Source organism: Polypterus senegalus, chromosome 3 (assembly GCF_016835505.1).
Source record: "Polypterus senegalus isolate Bchr_013 chromosome 3, ASM1683550v1, whole genome shotgun sequence".
NCBI lineage: Eukaryota > Metazoa > Chordata > Cladistia > Polypteriformes > Polypteridae > Polypterus > Polypterus senegalus.
Genome location: NC_053156.1, coordinates 24,341,425 through 24,357,039, shown reverse-complemented (window position 1 = coordinate 24,357,039; position 15,615 = coordinate 24,341,425). Strand labels below are relative to the sequence as shown.

The following is a 15,615-nucleotide window of genomic DNA, read 5'->3' as shown; positions in this document are numbered from 1 at the left end:
CTGTATATTCAGTCACAGAGAGCTCTTTATAGTACAGAGTCCCCCAAAGTTTCTTCTTTGCCTTTACATATCAAACTCAAAGATATTTCCATTTCTACCTGTACAAACTTTCACTTTTGTTCAGGGTCTGGGCGATTTCTCACCATGAATTTGTGCACATTTGGCTATCAGTGTATGAATTTAATGTTGGATTGTACAGGTGCAGGTAGCACTAAATCACTTCACTAAATTGTTCCTTGAACAAGCTTGTGTTTTCTTGTCTAGCACATGTGCAGTCGATTCACAAGATGCACACTGGTCCACATGATCACAAAATTCAGGAGGTACATGTTCGCTGACAAAAGGCTCAGGCACCAGGACTGCTGGAGAAATTTATGTCACATGCACCCTAGTGGTCGCAGCAATGCAGATGCTCTCAGTATAAATGAGACTTTAACTTGCATCTCTGACAGCAAACAAGAACGACTCTGCTGAGCGTTTATTTAATAGATATACTAGTTCTTTCCATGTAACTGACAACTCAATCTGTACCAGCACTGTCTTCTCACTACTGGTCATGTAATGCTTGAATAATATCTGAACAATTTTGCCAATGAAATGCATTTTTTAATAGCAGCAATGTATACCCCGTGAATGGATCTTTTCAGAAAGATAATGGTTTATATGTCAACTGGCACAATACCCGCGCTTCGCAGCGGAGAAGTACTGTGTTAAAGAAGTTATGAAAAAGAAAAGGAAGCATTTTAAAAATAACGTAACATGATTGTCAATGTAATTGTTTTGTGACTGTTATGAGTGTTGCTGTCATCAAGGATTGATTATCATTATTTCTTTCAATCAGGTTGGTATTTGGAGGACGTGTTGTGTTAAAGTTACATTCCGTGTTTGTCAACCATTGTTAAGATAAAAGGTTTCATTCATTGAAGTGTTCACTACCCAAATCACTACTCGTGAATCTAAGATGTTTAACAGGAATTCCCGGTATTAACTTGTGGATTTTTCTGCGAGTATTTAGTGACAGTGTGTCTATGAACTTGTGGATTTGCCTGTGAATATTTAGTGGCAGCGTCTCTATTAAGTTGTGGATTTGCCTGCGAGTATTTAGCGACAGTGTGTCTATTAACTTGTGGATTTTTCTGGAGTATTTGGGGGCAGCGTCACAAAGTTGTTTCCGTCTAGCTGCATCAGTAAATGTTCCACGAAGTCTGACACGCCTCCTTTCAACTGTTTTCTCACAGTTTGGATTGCTGCTGTCATAATCGGTTTCATGGTTTGTTTCAATCACGACAGTATTTGTAGGACTTGTGTTGAAGTGACATTCGGCATCTGTCAAGCATTGTAAGCATACAACCGGCTTCATCGATAACTTCGCATCCAGCTTTTGAGAGTTGAAACATTCATAAACATCAAAGTGTCCACTACTCAAATAGTCACCTGTGAATTTAAGTTTTTATGAGGCATTGGCTGTTATCCAAAGGTGTAAAATATTTGGCCATTTCAGTACACTTGAAAGCGACAACCGAACAATTCAGCGGCAGCCATCAACTCACATGCAGATGCATAGGTGAAGGGCTTAAGCATTTCACTCTTCTAGTGTTCCTGTGTAGTATAATTATCTCCTGTACCGTCATCAGTCCACACCTTGAACCTGTCCCAGTCATTCAATACATAAGACACAATGTATCAAGAGTGAGCCTGATATGGCCGTGCAATATGTAACGCAGAGAATGTAAAAGGCAGGCGGCATCTCCGGGCATGGAAACCACTTGGTAAGTGACAGTTCTTTGATCGGTGGTGATCACCTCGATAGACATGCTAATGGGGGTACGGTTGGAACGATTAAGGAAATGGGTACCTGAACAATGTAAAGTAAGTCTAAAATACCTACACAATAACTATAATCATAATAAACGAACAATGAAACAGCGGAGAAGTCGTGGATTAAATAAAAAGGCTGCAGTTATCAGCAGGGAGATGTGAATACCGTGGTGAACCAAAGAAGGGAATGAAGAGACCGGGGCGAAGGACAGCCTTATATGGGCAGGCAGTCAATTATGTGGGAGGCGTGGGGATGGGGGACACAACGCCGCAAGGAAATGGGTACCTGAACAGTAAACTAAGTCTAAAATTCCTACACAATAACTATAATCATAATAAACGAACAATGAAACAGCGAAGTCGTGGATTAAATAAAAAGGCTGCAGTTATTAGCACCGAGACGTGAATACCGTGGTGAAGCAAAGAAGGGAATGAAGAGACCGGAGCGACAGACGGCCTTATATTGGCAAGCAGTCAATTACATCGGAGGCGTGGGGATGGGGGACGCAATATAGGCAGGCCGTCTTACACGGCGACCGAGCTGCAGGCTATGGACGTATATATGTACGTAAGTAGGATTCAATTATGACCATTACACGTAGAATTTCGAAATGAAACCTGCTAAACTTTTGTAAGTAACCTGTAAGGAATGAGCCTGACAAATTTCAGCCTTCTACCTACACGGGAACTTGGAGAATTAGTGATGAGTCAGTGAGTCAGTCAGTGAGTCAGTCAGTCAGTCAGTCAGGGCTTTGCCTTTTATTAGTATAGATTTCAGGTAAATGCTTAGTCTAAGGACTTATATAGTGAAAAAATATATTTCTTCAAGCAGAAGAAAAAATAGAAACCATAATTAAAACAGTTTCTTACTTAAACTTAAGTATGATTCACATCAGTCAGCCAAATAATAAAAGGTACCATTTCAGTAAGATTGGCTATAAAATATATATTTACCTATGATGAGTATAATGTCTGACTGTATAGGTGAAATAGAAAAAGAATGGGATAATAATTTTATTTCTTAAATATCGGGAATCCCCTTGACTTTCTTGTATAGTCAGATATGGAGACTGATATTTGAAGAGTAAACCACAAGACAATGACTATATTTTTGCATTATGTGCATTAAAATAACCATCAACAACAAATCAAATCAAATTAATAATATATTTTAAAAATAAAGTTGAATAAATCGGACTGCAGCTCCATGAATAAATACCTAATACCTAATACTTTTATGCAAAAGCTGGTTGACCTAAGTGAAAGCATACTAAAGTTATCGTGTTTACACACACACACCACAGACAGGCATAATTCCAAAAATGGTATTTTCAGACTAAGGGAGGTCTAAAACGTTGACATTCATCAAAATTGCGAAATAGAATTTTTGGATGATTACAATACTTTCCTTCAGAGAAAGTAAATCGGACTCAGGGAGGTCTAAAATGTCAAGATTCATCAAAATCTCAAGGTCAGATTTTTGGACGTTTACAAAACTTTCCCTGTACTTCATATGCGAGAAAGTAAAAAGTAGATACTCGCTGGCTTGCTTCCAGCTACAGTAGGTACTTAAAAATAGTTCTGCAATAATTTTTTTTTTGCCCATTATAGCACATGATTAGCAGGTAAAGCTGTGTAAATTGGGAACCCTACAATACTTATGTCCCATGTTTAATAATAAAATTACAGTTGCTTTCAAATCAAAATATTGAAGTACTGCCCCCAAACACAATTTTTATCAGATCAGTTATTCCAAACTGAAATTCCATTGGATTACCTAGCTGGACCCTGTTTTGTTGAGATTTCATTTGTTAATGTGAAACCTGCATAAGTTTTAGTAGCATGCTTTCAATATTCTACTAACAGAATTATAATTTTCATTTTGAATGCATGTATGAAGAATGTCTATGTTGCATAGTCATGCAGCACAGGCATCCACTTGTGTTTTAAATGCAAAGCGAATATATCTGTAATTAATGTAGATGGGGAGTTTAGAAGTTCACATCTTGGCACTAAGAAGAATGTAAGGAGTGCCACTGCACAGGAGTCTAGATGCAAAAGCAGTCTGTATTGGTGGGTATTGGAGATAAAAAAAGTTGTAATTGCTGTGTAACTGAGGACAATTTTGCCAGGAAAAAGTGAACGACAGCATTACATTTCACACAAACATTAGGGTTTTTCTTTACACCAAGACCCACAGACACATGTAATTAGTGACCAAATAGTATGGTAGACAGTAGAAATTTAGAGACTTTAAAAACTATACTTGATGCCTTTTCGGAAGAATGAAGTGGATATAACTGGTTCAACCTTTGTTAGGCTAAATGGCCTGTTCTCATGTAGATTGTTCTAATGTTCTAATACTCACGCACAAATTCAAACTCATTTACATTAAGCCAATATAGACATGTAACTTAATACCAAGTGCATGTGTTTAGGATATAAGAAGAGACTGTTATTTAAATAGGTTTATTTTTGCTGAAATCCATGTTTTTGCGTTTATAGCAGAAAACACATTTCAAAGCACCTTATAAAATAAATAGTGTGACAGAAAGAGATATGGAAAAATAAGCTAAACTCTATTAAGAACCCATGGGAGGAGACTGTCCTGGCATCAAATCCATCCATCCATTTTCTAACCCGCTGAATCCGAATAGGGTCACGGGGGTCTGCTGGAGCCAAACCCAGCCAACACAGGGCACAAGGCAGGAACCAATCCTGGGCAGGGTGCCAACCCACCGCAGGACACACACAAACACATCCACACACCAAGCACACACTAGGGCCAATTTAGAATCGCCAATCCACCAAACCTGCATGTCTTTGGATTGTGGGAGGAAACCCACGCAGACACGGGGAGAACATGCAAACTCCACGCAGGGAGGACCCGGGAAGCGAACCCGGGTCTCCTAACTGCGAGGCAGCAGCGCTACCACTGCGCCACCGGCATCAAATCATAAAAATAAAAAGCTCAGTCACACTTAATAAATCACATATAATGGCTATCATTATTATAGTAGATATACAGTACTAGAGAGGGGCAGCACGTTGGTGCAGTGGTAGCGCTGCTGCCTCGCAGTTAGGAGACCCGGTTCATGTGGAGTTTGCATGTTCTCCCTGTGTCTGCGTGGGTTTCCTCCGGGTACTCCGGTTTCCTCCCATAGTCCAAAAAACATGCAGGTTAGGTGCATTGGCGATTCTAAATTGTCCCTAGTATGTGCTTGGTGTGTGGGTGTGTGTGTGCCTTGTGCCCTGTGTTGGCTGGGATTGGCTCCAGCAGACCCCCGTGACCCTGTAGTTGGGATATAGCAGGCTGGATAATGGATGGATGGATACACTAGAGAGAATTAAAGGAGTTCTTTTGACAAGAAGTATAATGTATATATTGAATTGAAAGTTAAATACTATTTCAAGTAAATTTGGCAGTTTGACAGCAACTAGGGTGCTAAACTTTATACTTAAGTTTTTTTGGTCTGATCCATGTCTGACTCACTTTGTGTTTCTAAACAAGTCGCTGAATACTTTAACATCATCCAGCAATCCCTGTTAAGGGCTAAGCTTGGGCCATACTTTGTGAGGCTCAATCACAACAAGCAACAGCACTGTCACTTTTTGTCTTCACCCTGTACACCTCAGACTATAAATAAAACATCAGTTCATGATCTTGCTGACATTCAGTCAAAGGTTCTGCACTAATGGGGTGTATTGCCTTTTACAACAGCAAAGAGTCTGTATGCTTGGGCACGATTCAGGGAGTGGATGTAGAGGTGCAGCATTGCTACTAGTACTTGGGGGTCCACATCAATGACAGGCTGGACTGGTCTACGTAGTAACACTGAGCAAAAATACAAAAATGAGAAGAAGTGACTTTTTTCTTAGGCGACTGCATTCCTTTAAAATGAATAGTGACATCGTTTACCTGTTCTACCACTCTGTGATAACTAGTGGCATGCTGGGCCAGTAACAGCACCTCAAGAGAGGCCCACCAAACCAACAGGCTGATTAAGAAGGCAGATTCAGTTATGGGACACCCTTTTGATCTGCCAAAGGTAGTAGTGAAAAAGTAAGTGAAGATAACACTGAGTGCTACTATGAGCAATGCTGTGCATCCTCTCTGACACACAATAAATGCTTCTGACCAATAAACTATTCAATAGAAGTGTTTCAAGAAACTCTACTTTATACCAATAAAGCTATGTCTTTATCAGGTCTCACTGTGACTAGTAACTGTCATATGTATTTCAGGGCAGTTATTGTTTCTTGTTACAATTTTTATTTGGTAACATTTTAGTGTAGGTACTGCAAAAATCCATCTATTATTCATTTACTCTTATGTAACAAGACCATAGTAAATTCTTATTTTGGTCTTCACAACACTTATAAAAACATCAATAGGTTGGTTATTCGTCTCTGTGCAATGTGGCATATTGACATGAAAGTAAAATTACCTGTTAATATGAAGGATACACAGGTCTTACACTAAATATGTAATATCAAGAGAAATGTGTCTCAGTTAAGCCACCTGAGACCACTGCAAAGTGAAGTTTTATTAGTAGGTCACACTGGAGACATGAATAAACACTTTACTGATGCTTTGTAAGTCCTAGGAAGACCCAAATAGTGTTATGAAAACCCAAATAAGTGTTTGTTAAGGTCTTGATACACAAAAGTAGTTGAGTAATAGATGCAATCTGCATTACCTAAACTAAAGTGTTACCATTTTGTTTTATTAATTAAGCTTCTGTAAAAATGTTCCCCTTGGGACAACTAAACCATTATCTACCTAACCTGCCTATGTGCCATCCGGAATTAAAGACTGTATTGCAGTTACAGTGCCTCTTAAAATTGTAATGTACAATAGGTAAACACATCTGCCACATATATCCTAGGGGTCCTTAGGGGTCCTTTCATCGGAGCAACGTTTCAGCCGTGGCATGGCCAAATGGGGAGGCAGCTAGATGGATGAGGTCTCCAGGACTCTAAAAATATCCAAACCTAATTATGTCATATCATCTACTATTAAACCGTACTTCTAAAATTTTTATTATTATGCTGTATTAAGGATTTGTTCTGTTCTGTATATTGTATTGTATTGACCCCCTACTTTTGACACCCACTGCACGCCCAACCTACCTGGAAAGGGGTCTCTCTTTGAACTGCCTTTCCCGAGGTTTCTTCCATTTTTCCCTACAAGGTTTTTATTGGGAGTTTTTCCTTGTCTTCTCAGAGAGTCAAGGCTGGGGGGCTGTCAAGAGGCAGGGCCTGTTAAAGCCCATTGCGGCACTTCCTGTGTGATTTTGGGCTATACAAAAATAAACTGTATTGTATTGTATAACTGTACATATACAAACATAAAGGTAAATGTTCTCTTTATAGAGCAGTGTGAGACTTTATTTAAGTACTGTATAATACCTATTGGTAATTTAAGCAAACTCACCATACTAGAAAATTTCAACAGAAACAAAACACCCTATATTATAATTTATTTACAGATATAACTATCGTGGATAAACTCCAGGCCCCTACAAATCTGTAATGGAATTAATTTGGTCAATAAAATGATTAAGTGGTCATAAATAGCACCTGAAATTTGGCTCCTAAGTCACCAGTGTTTTCAATGATTAAATACTACCTTAAAAAGAGACCAAATGAATCATAGTATTTTAAAAACGTACACAAAAGAAAGAGTATAGTTGCAGCATTTTAGTGTAAAATTCTGAATATTTGTCATTTCTGACTGTACTCTGGTTGATTCTTGTCCTTGTCCTGGAGGGGCTTTCACCGCACAGTATTAAGTATCCAATCATTCACTACATAAACCGTGTATCCAGTTCAGGGTTACAATCTCCATATTGTGCTATCACAATTCGGTCTCAGTTCTGCTATAATTGTATGTCTCTTGTTGAAATTAAATATGGCATGCTTATTTTGTGCACCAGTCTCTGTTAATCCGCTGCACCAAACATTTTATCAATTGACTATGAAAATAGCACAGCTCATACTGTATTTAAATTGCACCATATAAAATCCGTACCTTCGGTCTACATCAGTCCCTGCCTTCAGGTGTTGGGTGGGACTATTTCAGTCCCTGCCAGCCTAATCAGGTACAATGTGCTGCTCTTCTACATATCACTCTCAGGAGATGGAATCCACAGAGAAAAGCATCATCAACTCTCCAAATTGTGGATAAGCCATGGATCTTATTTATATCGACTCCTGCTAATTGAGAAGCCTTTTATCTACAACACATACTGTATTGCTAAATGTATAAGTAGACAGGCTTTTATATTTTACATTAACTGCTAACTAAATGTAATGAGAAGTCAAGCAAAATGACACCTTTTATTGGCTAACTAAAAAGATTACAATATGCAAGCTTTCGAGGCAACTCAGTAATTACCTCTTGCATGAAGAAAGGGCCTAAACTTCCTTGAAAGCCTGCATATTGTAATCTTTTTAGTTAGCCAATAAAAGGTGTCATTTTGCTTGACTTCTCATTACTGCTAACTAAATTAAATACATTTTTACTTCTTTTTACTGTGTCTCTTCCATATGCTATTTCTTTTTTTACTTAGTTTTTTTTTAATGCTGAAGACTATACCCCACTGAAATATGACAATGTAGGTGCTGACAAATCAGTAATTACATATATAAAAAGTAAAACAGTAATTTATTCAGTTATGTTTAATTCATTAATATACATAAATTGTTTTTGAAAGTTAAAGTGCTTGAATTTTTTTTCTTTTGTGGAGGAGCAAAACCAAAGGAAATAGGAAAATGTTTTTGCTCTTCATTAACATTAGCACAAACATTTTACTTCTATTGCAAATGATAAAAAATATGTAACAGATCATTACAATATGACAGCTATAGTATCCGTGTGAACTCAGATCATAATTTTATTTGTGTGTTATTGTAAGCGGGCGGCACGGTGGCGCAGTGGTAGTGCTGCTGCCGCGCAGTTAGGAGATCCGGGTTCGCTTCCCGGGTCCTCCCTGCGTGGAGTTTGCATGTTCTCCCCGTGTCTGCGTGGGTTTCCTCCCACAATCCAAAGACATGCAGTTTAGGTGGATTGGTGATTCTAAATTGGCCCGTTTGTGTGTGTCCTGCGGTGGGTTGGCACCCTGCCCAGGATTGGTTCCTGCCTTGTGCCCTGTGTTGGCTGGGTTTGTCTCCGGCAGACCCCTGTATTCGGATTCAGCGGGTAAGAAAATGGTTGGGTTATTGTAAGCTCATTATATATTATTGTTCTGATTCTGTGATACATTTAACAGAAGCTGAACAGCAAGAAAATCAGTTCCATCATAAATTATTCAAGACAAGCAATTTCTAAGGAGAGCTGTAATGCCATATTGGAAAACATTGCTTAATACCCACTAAAGAAATCTTCACCTAGAAACTACTGCACGTTACTGTTAATTGTGCCTTATATTATTTTACAGATTTCAGGAATTGTCTAGAAGTTGAAATCACAACTAGCAGTGGTGTAGTTAATAAATGGAAATTGTATAACCAACTTCAAAATAAAAGCTAATCAAAACCAGGCCTAATTTATCACATTCACAAAACTAAAAGGATAAGCACAATTGAAGTCAATAAACAACAAGCAGAAGGTTAGGAATACAAGAAGTCAATTGAAAGAAAAGAAGCATTAAACAGTTTAGAAATTATGCCTGTCGGTAACAGGGTGCAGCTATAGAAATTGTTTCCATAGAGGGGTTCATAACCCCTCTTATTAAAAAGTGAGAAAAACGGAAGTGTAACAAAAGATTTTACTTATTTAAAACATTGCTGATGAGACGAAACATTATTATTCAAGTATGCTCCCCTCCTTCAGTGTAAAATGATGGTTGTACAATAAACTGTTAAACAGTAGAAGCCCTTTTTCATGGCTTTCTCCTTTTCCACAGGACATGCAAATAACATTCATTGTCTCTCTACTGCCATCAATCAATTGGCTGCTGCTCTCTTCACTGTACACAACAAGAACATCGAGGAACACCTGAAGGAATTTCTCTTGGTGAGTGGTTAGGTTATGGACAGTATGTTAAATTTGTTCTTAGAACTAACTTTCCTAGTCTGCACTCTGTTTCTACTGAACAGTTTCAGGGTTTTATATCAAATACCTGTAAAAATCATTTAATCTGCTAAAGGTCAAAGTGTAGTAATTCTTAATTAAGTATAATGTCCTCATCTGATAATGTCTCAGATTAACACATGTAAAAGACGAAGAAGCCCAATCCAGCAAAATGGCAATTGAATACAATTACATTTAAGGCATCAGTTTTATGCACAGAAACTATTCCTGTCAGCTCTGCTCCTGCACTGTTTGGCCAAATCTCAGCTGTGTCACTTCTCTCAATTAGATTGCATCATCAGCACTCCTACAGCTTGGACAGAACATGGAGCGCCTTGAGACCAGAAATAGAGACTCTGTTTATCTTATGTTGCACTTGGTAAGCTTTTTTAAATAATTTAATTCATATAGCTGCTCCAAGAATAAAAAGTTAGGTAAGACTGCTGTGTCAGTAATGTGTATCTTTGTACAATCTGCTGTAAGTAATAAAGACCAGTAAGCCATTCAGAGAAGCCATGTGCACCAACAAGTCTTCTCTAACCACTTCCGTACAATAACAAAAGGAATATGCAGCATTAATATCATTCAAAGAAAGAACTAATTGCCCATTATTTAAATATAAAGCTCACATTATAAATAATACCCATCAAATGGATGAGTTCATGTATTTATAAACTGTACATTACTCATTTAAACAACTTTTTAACATTACTGTAGAATATAATAAAGTTAAAATTACAAAAAACAATGGAATATATACATATATACAGTGGGTACGGAAAGTATTCAGACCCCCTTCAATTTTTCACTCTTTGTTATATTGCAGCCATTTGCTAAAATCATTTAAATTAATTTTTTCCCTCATTAATGTACACACAGCACCCCATATTGACAAATAAAAAAGAATTTTTGAAATTGTTGCAGATTTATTAAAAAAGAAAAACTGAAATATCACATGGTCCTAAGTATTCAGACCCTTTGCTCAGTATTTAGTAGAAGCACCCTTTTGAGCTAATACAGCCATGAGTCTTCTTGGGAAAGATGCAACATGTTTTTCACACCTGGATTTGGGGATCCTCTGCCATTCCTCCTTGCAGATCCTCTCCAGCTCAGTCAGGTTGGATGGTAAACGTTGGTGGACAGCCATTTTTAGGTCTCTCCAGAGATGCTCAATTGGGTTTAAGTCAGGGCTCTGGCTGGGCCATTCAAGAACAGTCACAGAGTTGTTGTGAAGCCACTCCTTCGTTATTTTAGCTGTGTGCTTAGGGTCATTGTCTTGTTGGAAGGTAAACCTTCGGCCCAGTCTGAGGTCCTTAGCACTCTGGAGAAGGTTTTTGTTCAGGATATCCCTGTACTTGGCGCATTCATCTTTCCCTCGATTGCAACCAGTCATCCTGTCCCTGCACCTGAAAAACACCCCACAACATGATGCTGCCACCGCCATGCTTCACTGTGGGGGCTGTATTGGACAAGTGATGAGCAGTGCCTGGTTGTCTCCACACATACCGCTTAGAATTAAGGCCAAAAAGTTCTATCTTGGTCTCATCAGACCAGAGAATCTTATTTCTCACCATCTCAGAGTCCTTCAGGTGTCTTTTAGCAGACTCCAAGATAGAACATTTATAAATGCAGTTCTCTTTTATTTTAACATTAAAGTACAGGTAATTTGATAAGCAATAGTTGTTCCCAGCCTAGACTCTGACAAAGTTACATCTGCAAAAAAAAAAATTAAGATATTTTATTTGATATGGCAGACTAATCTTAAATTTTCCTTGTGAAACAAAACAACAGTCAATTAAAAAAGTTAAATGCAAAAATCTTTTTGTGATTAAAAAAAAATAAATATCACTCCTAGAATAAAACTTAGGCAAAGACACTTTCTGCGCTTACTATTAGAAAAAATGCAGATTGGCTGTATCATTTAAACTGAAAGAAAGTGCTAACCAATATTTTACAACATTACACACATTGAAACTATCACTATTCACTAGTAAATTGGCTAATTTTTAACACTTTTGCAGATTCTTGTTATACTACGAAACAATTAGTTTTGGTAGCTAATTCTTATATATTATATATATGTGTATGTAATGTTACAGTACATATAGTAAATACATGGAAATATGTGGACTATACCGTATATGTGACAATTGGTTGTTACACAGTAATTGAAGACAGAAGAGACAAAGATACATTATTCAAACCTCATACACTTATAAATAACAGCACTAATTAAAGCTGAGGTTATAATCAACACTTCTAAAAATGCACTATCTAGCTAGTAAAATAACACAAGATTGAACATTGTACAAACATTGTATTTTGAAGGCCATAGAGCTTATTTAGTTTTATACTTTTTTGGATAATATCTTCTAAAGGAGGTTAAGCATCATATCTTTTAAGATATTTTTAACCATCTATTTTCTATTAAAATGTATTTACTATACCTCTCTTCTTTCAGATTGTGGAAGAGTCACCTTTTCTCACCCAGGACATGCTAGAGAGCTGCTTTCCATATGTCCTCTTACGTAATGCATACCGGGATGTTTATAAGATTGCTCCGATAACACTGGGCTGACAACGAGATGCCTGACCCAAATATAAGATACCCAGAAAACTGCTGCAATCAGAAATAAATTTTGAGAAAATGCATTTCATTTATGGTAAAAGAGGAAAGCTTCTTAAACTTCAGTATTTTATTTGTAAACATTCATGAACACAAGAAGTAGTAGTAAAAGGCCACTGAACCCTGATTTGCCCATTGTTTGACTAACATATAAAACTTATCACCACAAGATTCAAGTCTTACTTCTTTAACTTTCTGTTAATATTTGAACAATTTTAGCTGATTCTAACTCTTCAGTTCTGCTGAGGTAATCCAATTTTTAATTCCTATAATAATGTATATAATATAAATGTAAACTTTACAGTATATACAGGGTGAGTCAAAACTATGTTAACATTTGAATGGCGGAAACAATTTATTCACAAACAACAACAACAACATTTATTTATATAGCACATTTTCATACAAACAGTAGCTCAAGGTGCTTTACATAATAAAGAATAGAAAAATAAAAGACACAATAAGAAAAGAAAATAAATCAACATTAATTAACTTTGAATAAGAGTAAGGTCCAATAGCCAGGGGGGACAGAAAAAACAAAAAAAAAAAAACTCCAGACGGCTGGAGAAAAAAATAAAATCTGTAGGGATACCAGACCATAAGACTGCCCAGTCCCCTCTGGGCAAAACATACTTCATATGTGCAGGATGATTTACAGGAATGTCTCAACCTGTTTGCCATCATGTTCAACACATGTGGCACATAAATTGTCCACAAATATTGTATGTACGTACAGTATATACACAGCAGTACCATCAGTGTTAACATAATTTTGAGTCACCCTGTACTGTACTAATGATAATAATTAACAGTATAACTGAAAAACAGAAAGAGGTTTGATACGACCTAGAACATGATAAAAAAAAAAAAACACCATGCATAGAAATTGTACTTGGGGAAGCAGCAGGACAGAAATGATCAAATAATTCATTTGACACCTCCAATTACTAATTCTTTATACTGGCTGCACTGAGAATCATATTCATGATTTTTCAAAACAGATGTGTTAAAAACATATTATTAATTTTAAATTGCTTATATTTACACAACAACCCCATCAAAAGTGGTGGAAGTTTTTCTTTGTAATAATAATAATAAACAAATAATTCAAATGACAATTAATTGTAACTGTTAAGAATAACAGCATAACAAATATAATTTATTTTAAATACAACTTAAAACCATAATGCAGAAAAATAATAGTTGACATAATGATAAAATATACAGAATAAATTTAATATCATGTTTAATTTCTTTTGGATTGTATTAATGTAATTTGCCTTTCAAAATAGCTTTCTTGAAATGTCAACCATGCAAAGCACTAAAGATTATCTGAACACCCACTATCCAATTTATAAAGAGATCAGGAAAAAGTAACAAAATCTTCATATTCCAATGCAGGGATTAAGGGGCCTGGAATTTATATACTGTATGTGACTTTTACCGCTTGCAGGAACCAAAACAGAATGGGCACTAGGTGATCACTGAGCACATTCCCAGTCACTCACACATATGCACCTCCTCATTTGGATATAGCTTCAATTGTCAAGCAGTCTATCAAGTATGCCCTTTGAGAAGTGGGAGCAAAACAGTCTCTGGAAAAAATAGTATCTATCTTAAATCTTACCAACGCTATCGAGACAGTGCCCAGACTAGGATTTAAAACCAAGGCCCACTACTAGGAACTCACCACTGTGCCATTGCACTAGCCTAAGATACTGTATGTAATAACTGTCTTTAAATTTTAAACGCAAAAAAAACTTAATAAAATTAAGCTATGTATTTCTGTATTTTACATTAACTTTGTAATAATAGCAAGGATAATTTCTACATTATCTTTACTATAAATAATAGCAACCATCCATTATTAAATGATTTTGCTTTGATTTGAATGATAAAATAATAAATAACTTAAGAAACTCAGAGCTGACAGCTTGCTACTTTAAAATATGCTTGAGCCACATTAACATGTACTTATACTTGATTATATATTTATATATAAATATGATAAAAATGAAATAAAGTTAATTTATATAGAATAAAGTAAAATGTATTAATAAGAAACACTGGTTATTCTGGCTATATATTAAAAGATTTACGTACATTTTTTTTTCTTGCCGGGCAGCTTTTTTGTTTGAAGTTCTGCTATGTACATTGGTTACACAGTTGCCACGTTAGGGATAAAGGGTTAAATATTGCTAGGAAACAAACCTTCGTCATACCTGCAGGTGAGCTTGTTAAGGAGGCAGAACTAATGAGCTGGACTATGATCTGCATCTTGGGAGGAAGTTGTGTGCTTCAGAATTGAACTCGAATAGATTAAAATAGTGGCCAGGTCCCCTAGTGAAAAGTTGAGATTAGACAACATACTGACGTAGATCAAGACGATAACAGAGGCGGTAAACCTGTGTTACAAAAAAGGATGACGGAAGACTGAGTTGAGTGTATCTTTTGGGTGCAATCAATCAGGGACATGAAATTTGGCTCAGGGGAAAAAATTTGCTCTTGTTTGAAAAAAACTTAACTGTGGCATATAAAAATTTAAAAACATGTAGCAGTTTTTCTAATGAATAAAGTTAATTTGTATCATAATAAAGCCTATGAAATAATAAAGCTATTCTGTAGAGAGAACAATTTTTTATTTTCAGGACACTGCAGCAGTAAATCAATTTAAAATAAAGCAAGGAGCAATATCACAATTAATTTTCAAGATTTTGATTTTGCTGAAATAAAGGTCACACCATTAAATGCATGACAGCATAACTTTTTGTAATTCAATTACTAAAGTTGCTTCTTTTAGAAGAACACTCCTCCATAGTCAAAATAAGTCCAAGGATCCTAAAAGTAAAAAAATATGATTTTTGGATGGCATGGTGGCATAGTGGAAGCAGTGCTGCCTCTCAAAAAGGAAACTGGAGTTTGCATCCTGGCGTACTTCCTGTATAGAGATTGCATGTTCTCCCCATATATCTGTGTATTTTCTCTGGGTGCTCTGGTTTCCTCCCACAGTTCAAAGACATGCCAACTGGTGTGAAATTGGCCTTAGTGTGAGTCCACTCTGCAATAGACTTGCTCCTTATCCAGGAGTTGTTCT

The 15,615-nt window shown here is 36.6% G+C and overlaps 1 protein-coding gene across 2 annotated transcripts in view; it reads left to right on the top strand.

Moving 5' to 3' along the window:
- nckap1l (NCK associated protein 1 like) overlaps nucleotides 1–12,867 on the top strand; it is a 135,320-nt gene extending 122,453 nt beyond the window's left edge. For both annotated transcript variants that reach the window (XM_039746803.1, XM_039746802.1), the window contains exons 29-31: nucleotides 9,729–9,838; nucleotides 10,185–10,274; nucleotides 12,357–12,867. In XM_039746803.1, the coding sequence (XP_039602737.1) occupies nucleotides 9,729–9,838; nucleotides 10,185–10,274; nucleotides 12,357–12,473 (317 nt within the window). In that variant the 3' untranslated portion in view covers nucleotides 12,474–12,867. The remainder of the gene's footprint in view (nucleotides 1–9,728; nucleotides 9,839–10,184; nucleotides 10,275–12,356) is intronic.
- The last annotated feature ends 2,748 nt before the right edge of the window (nucleotides 12,868–15,615 follow it).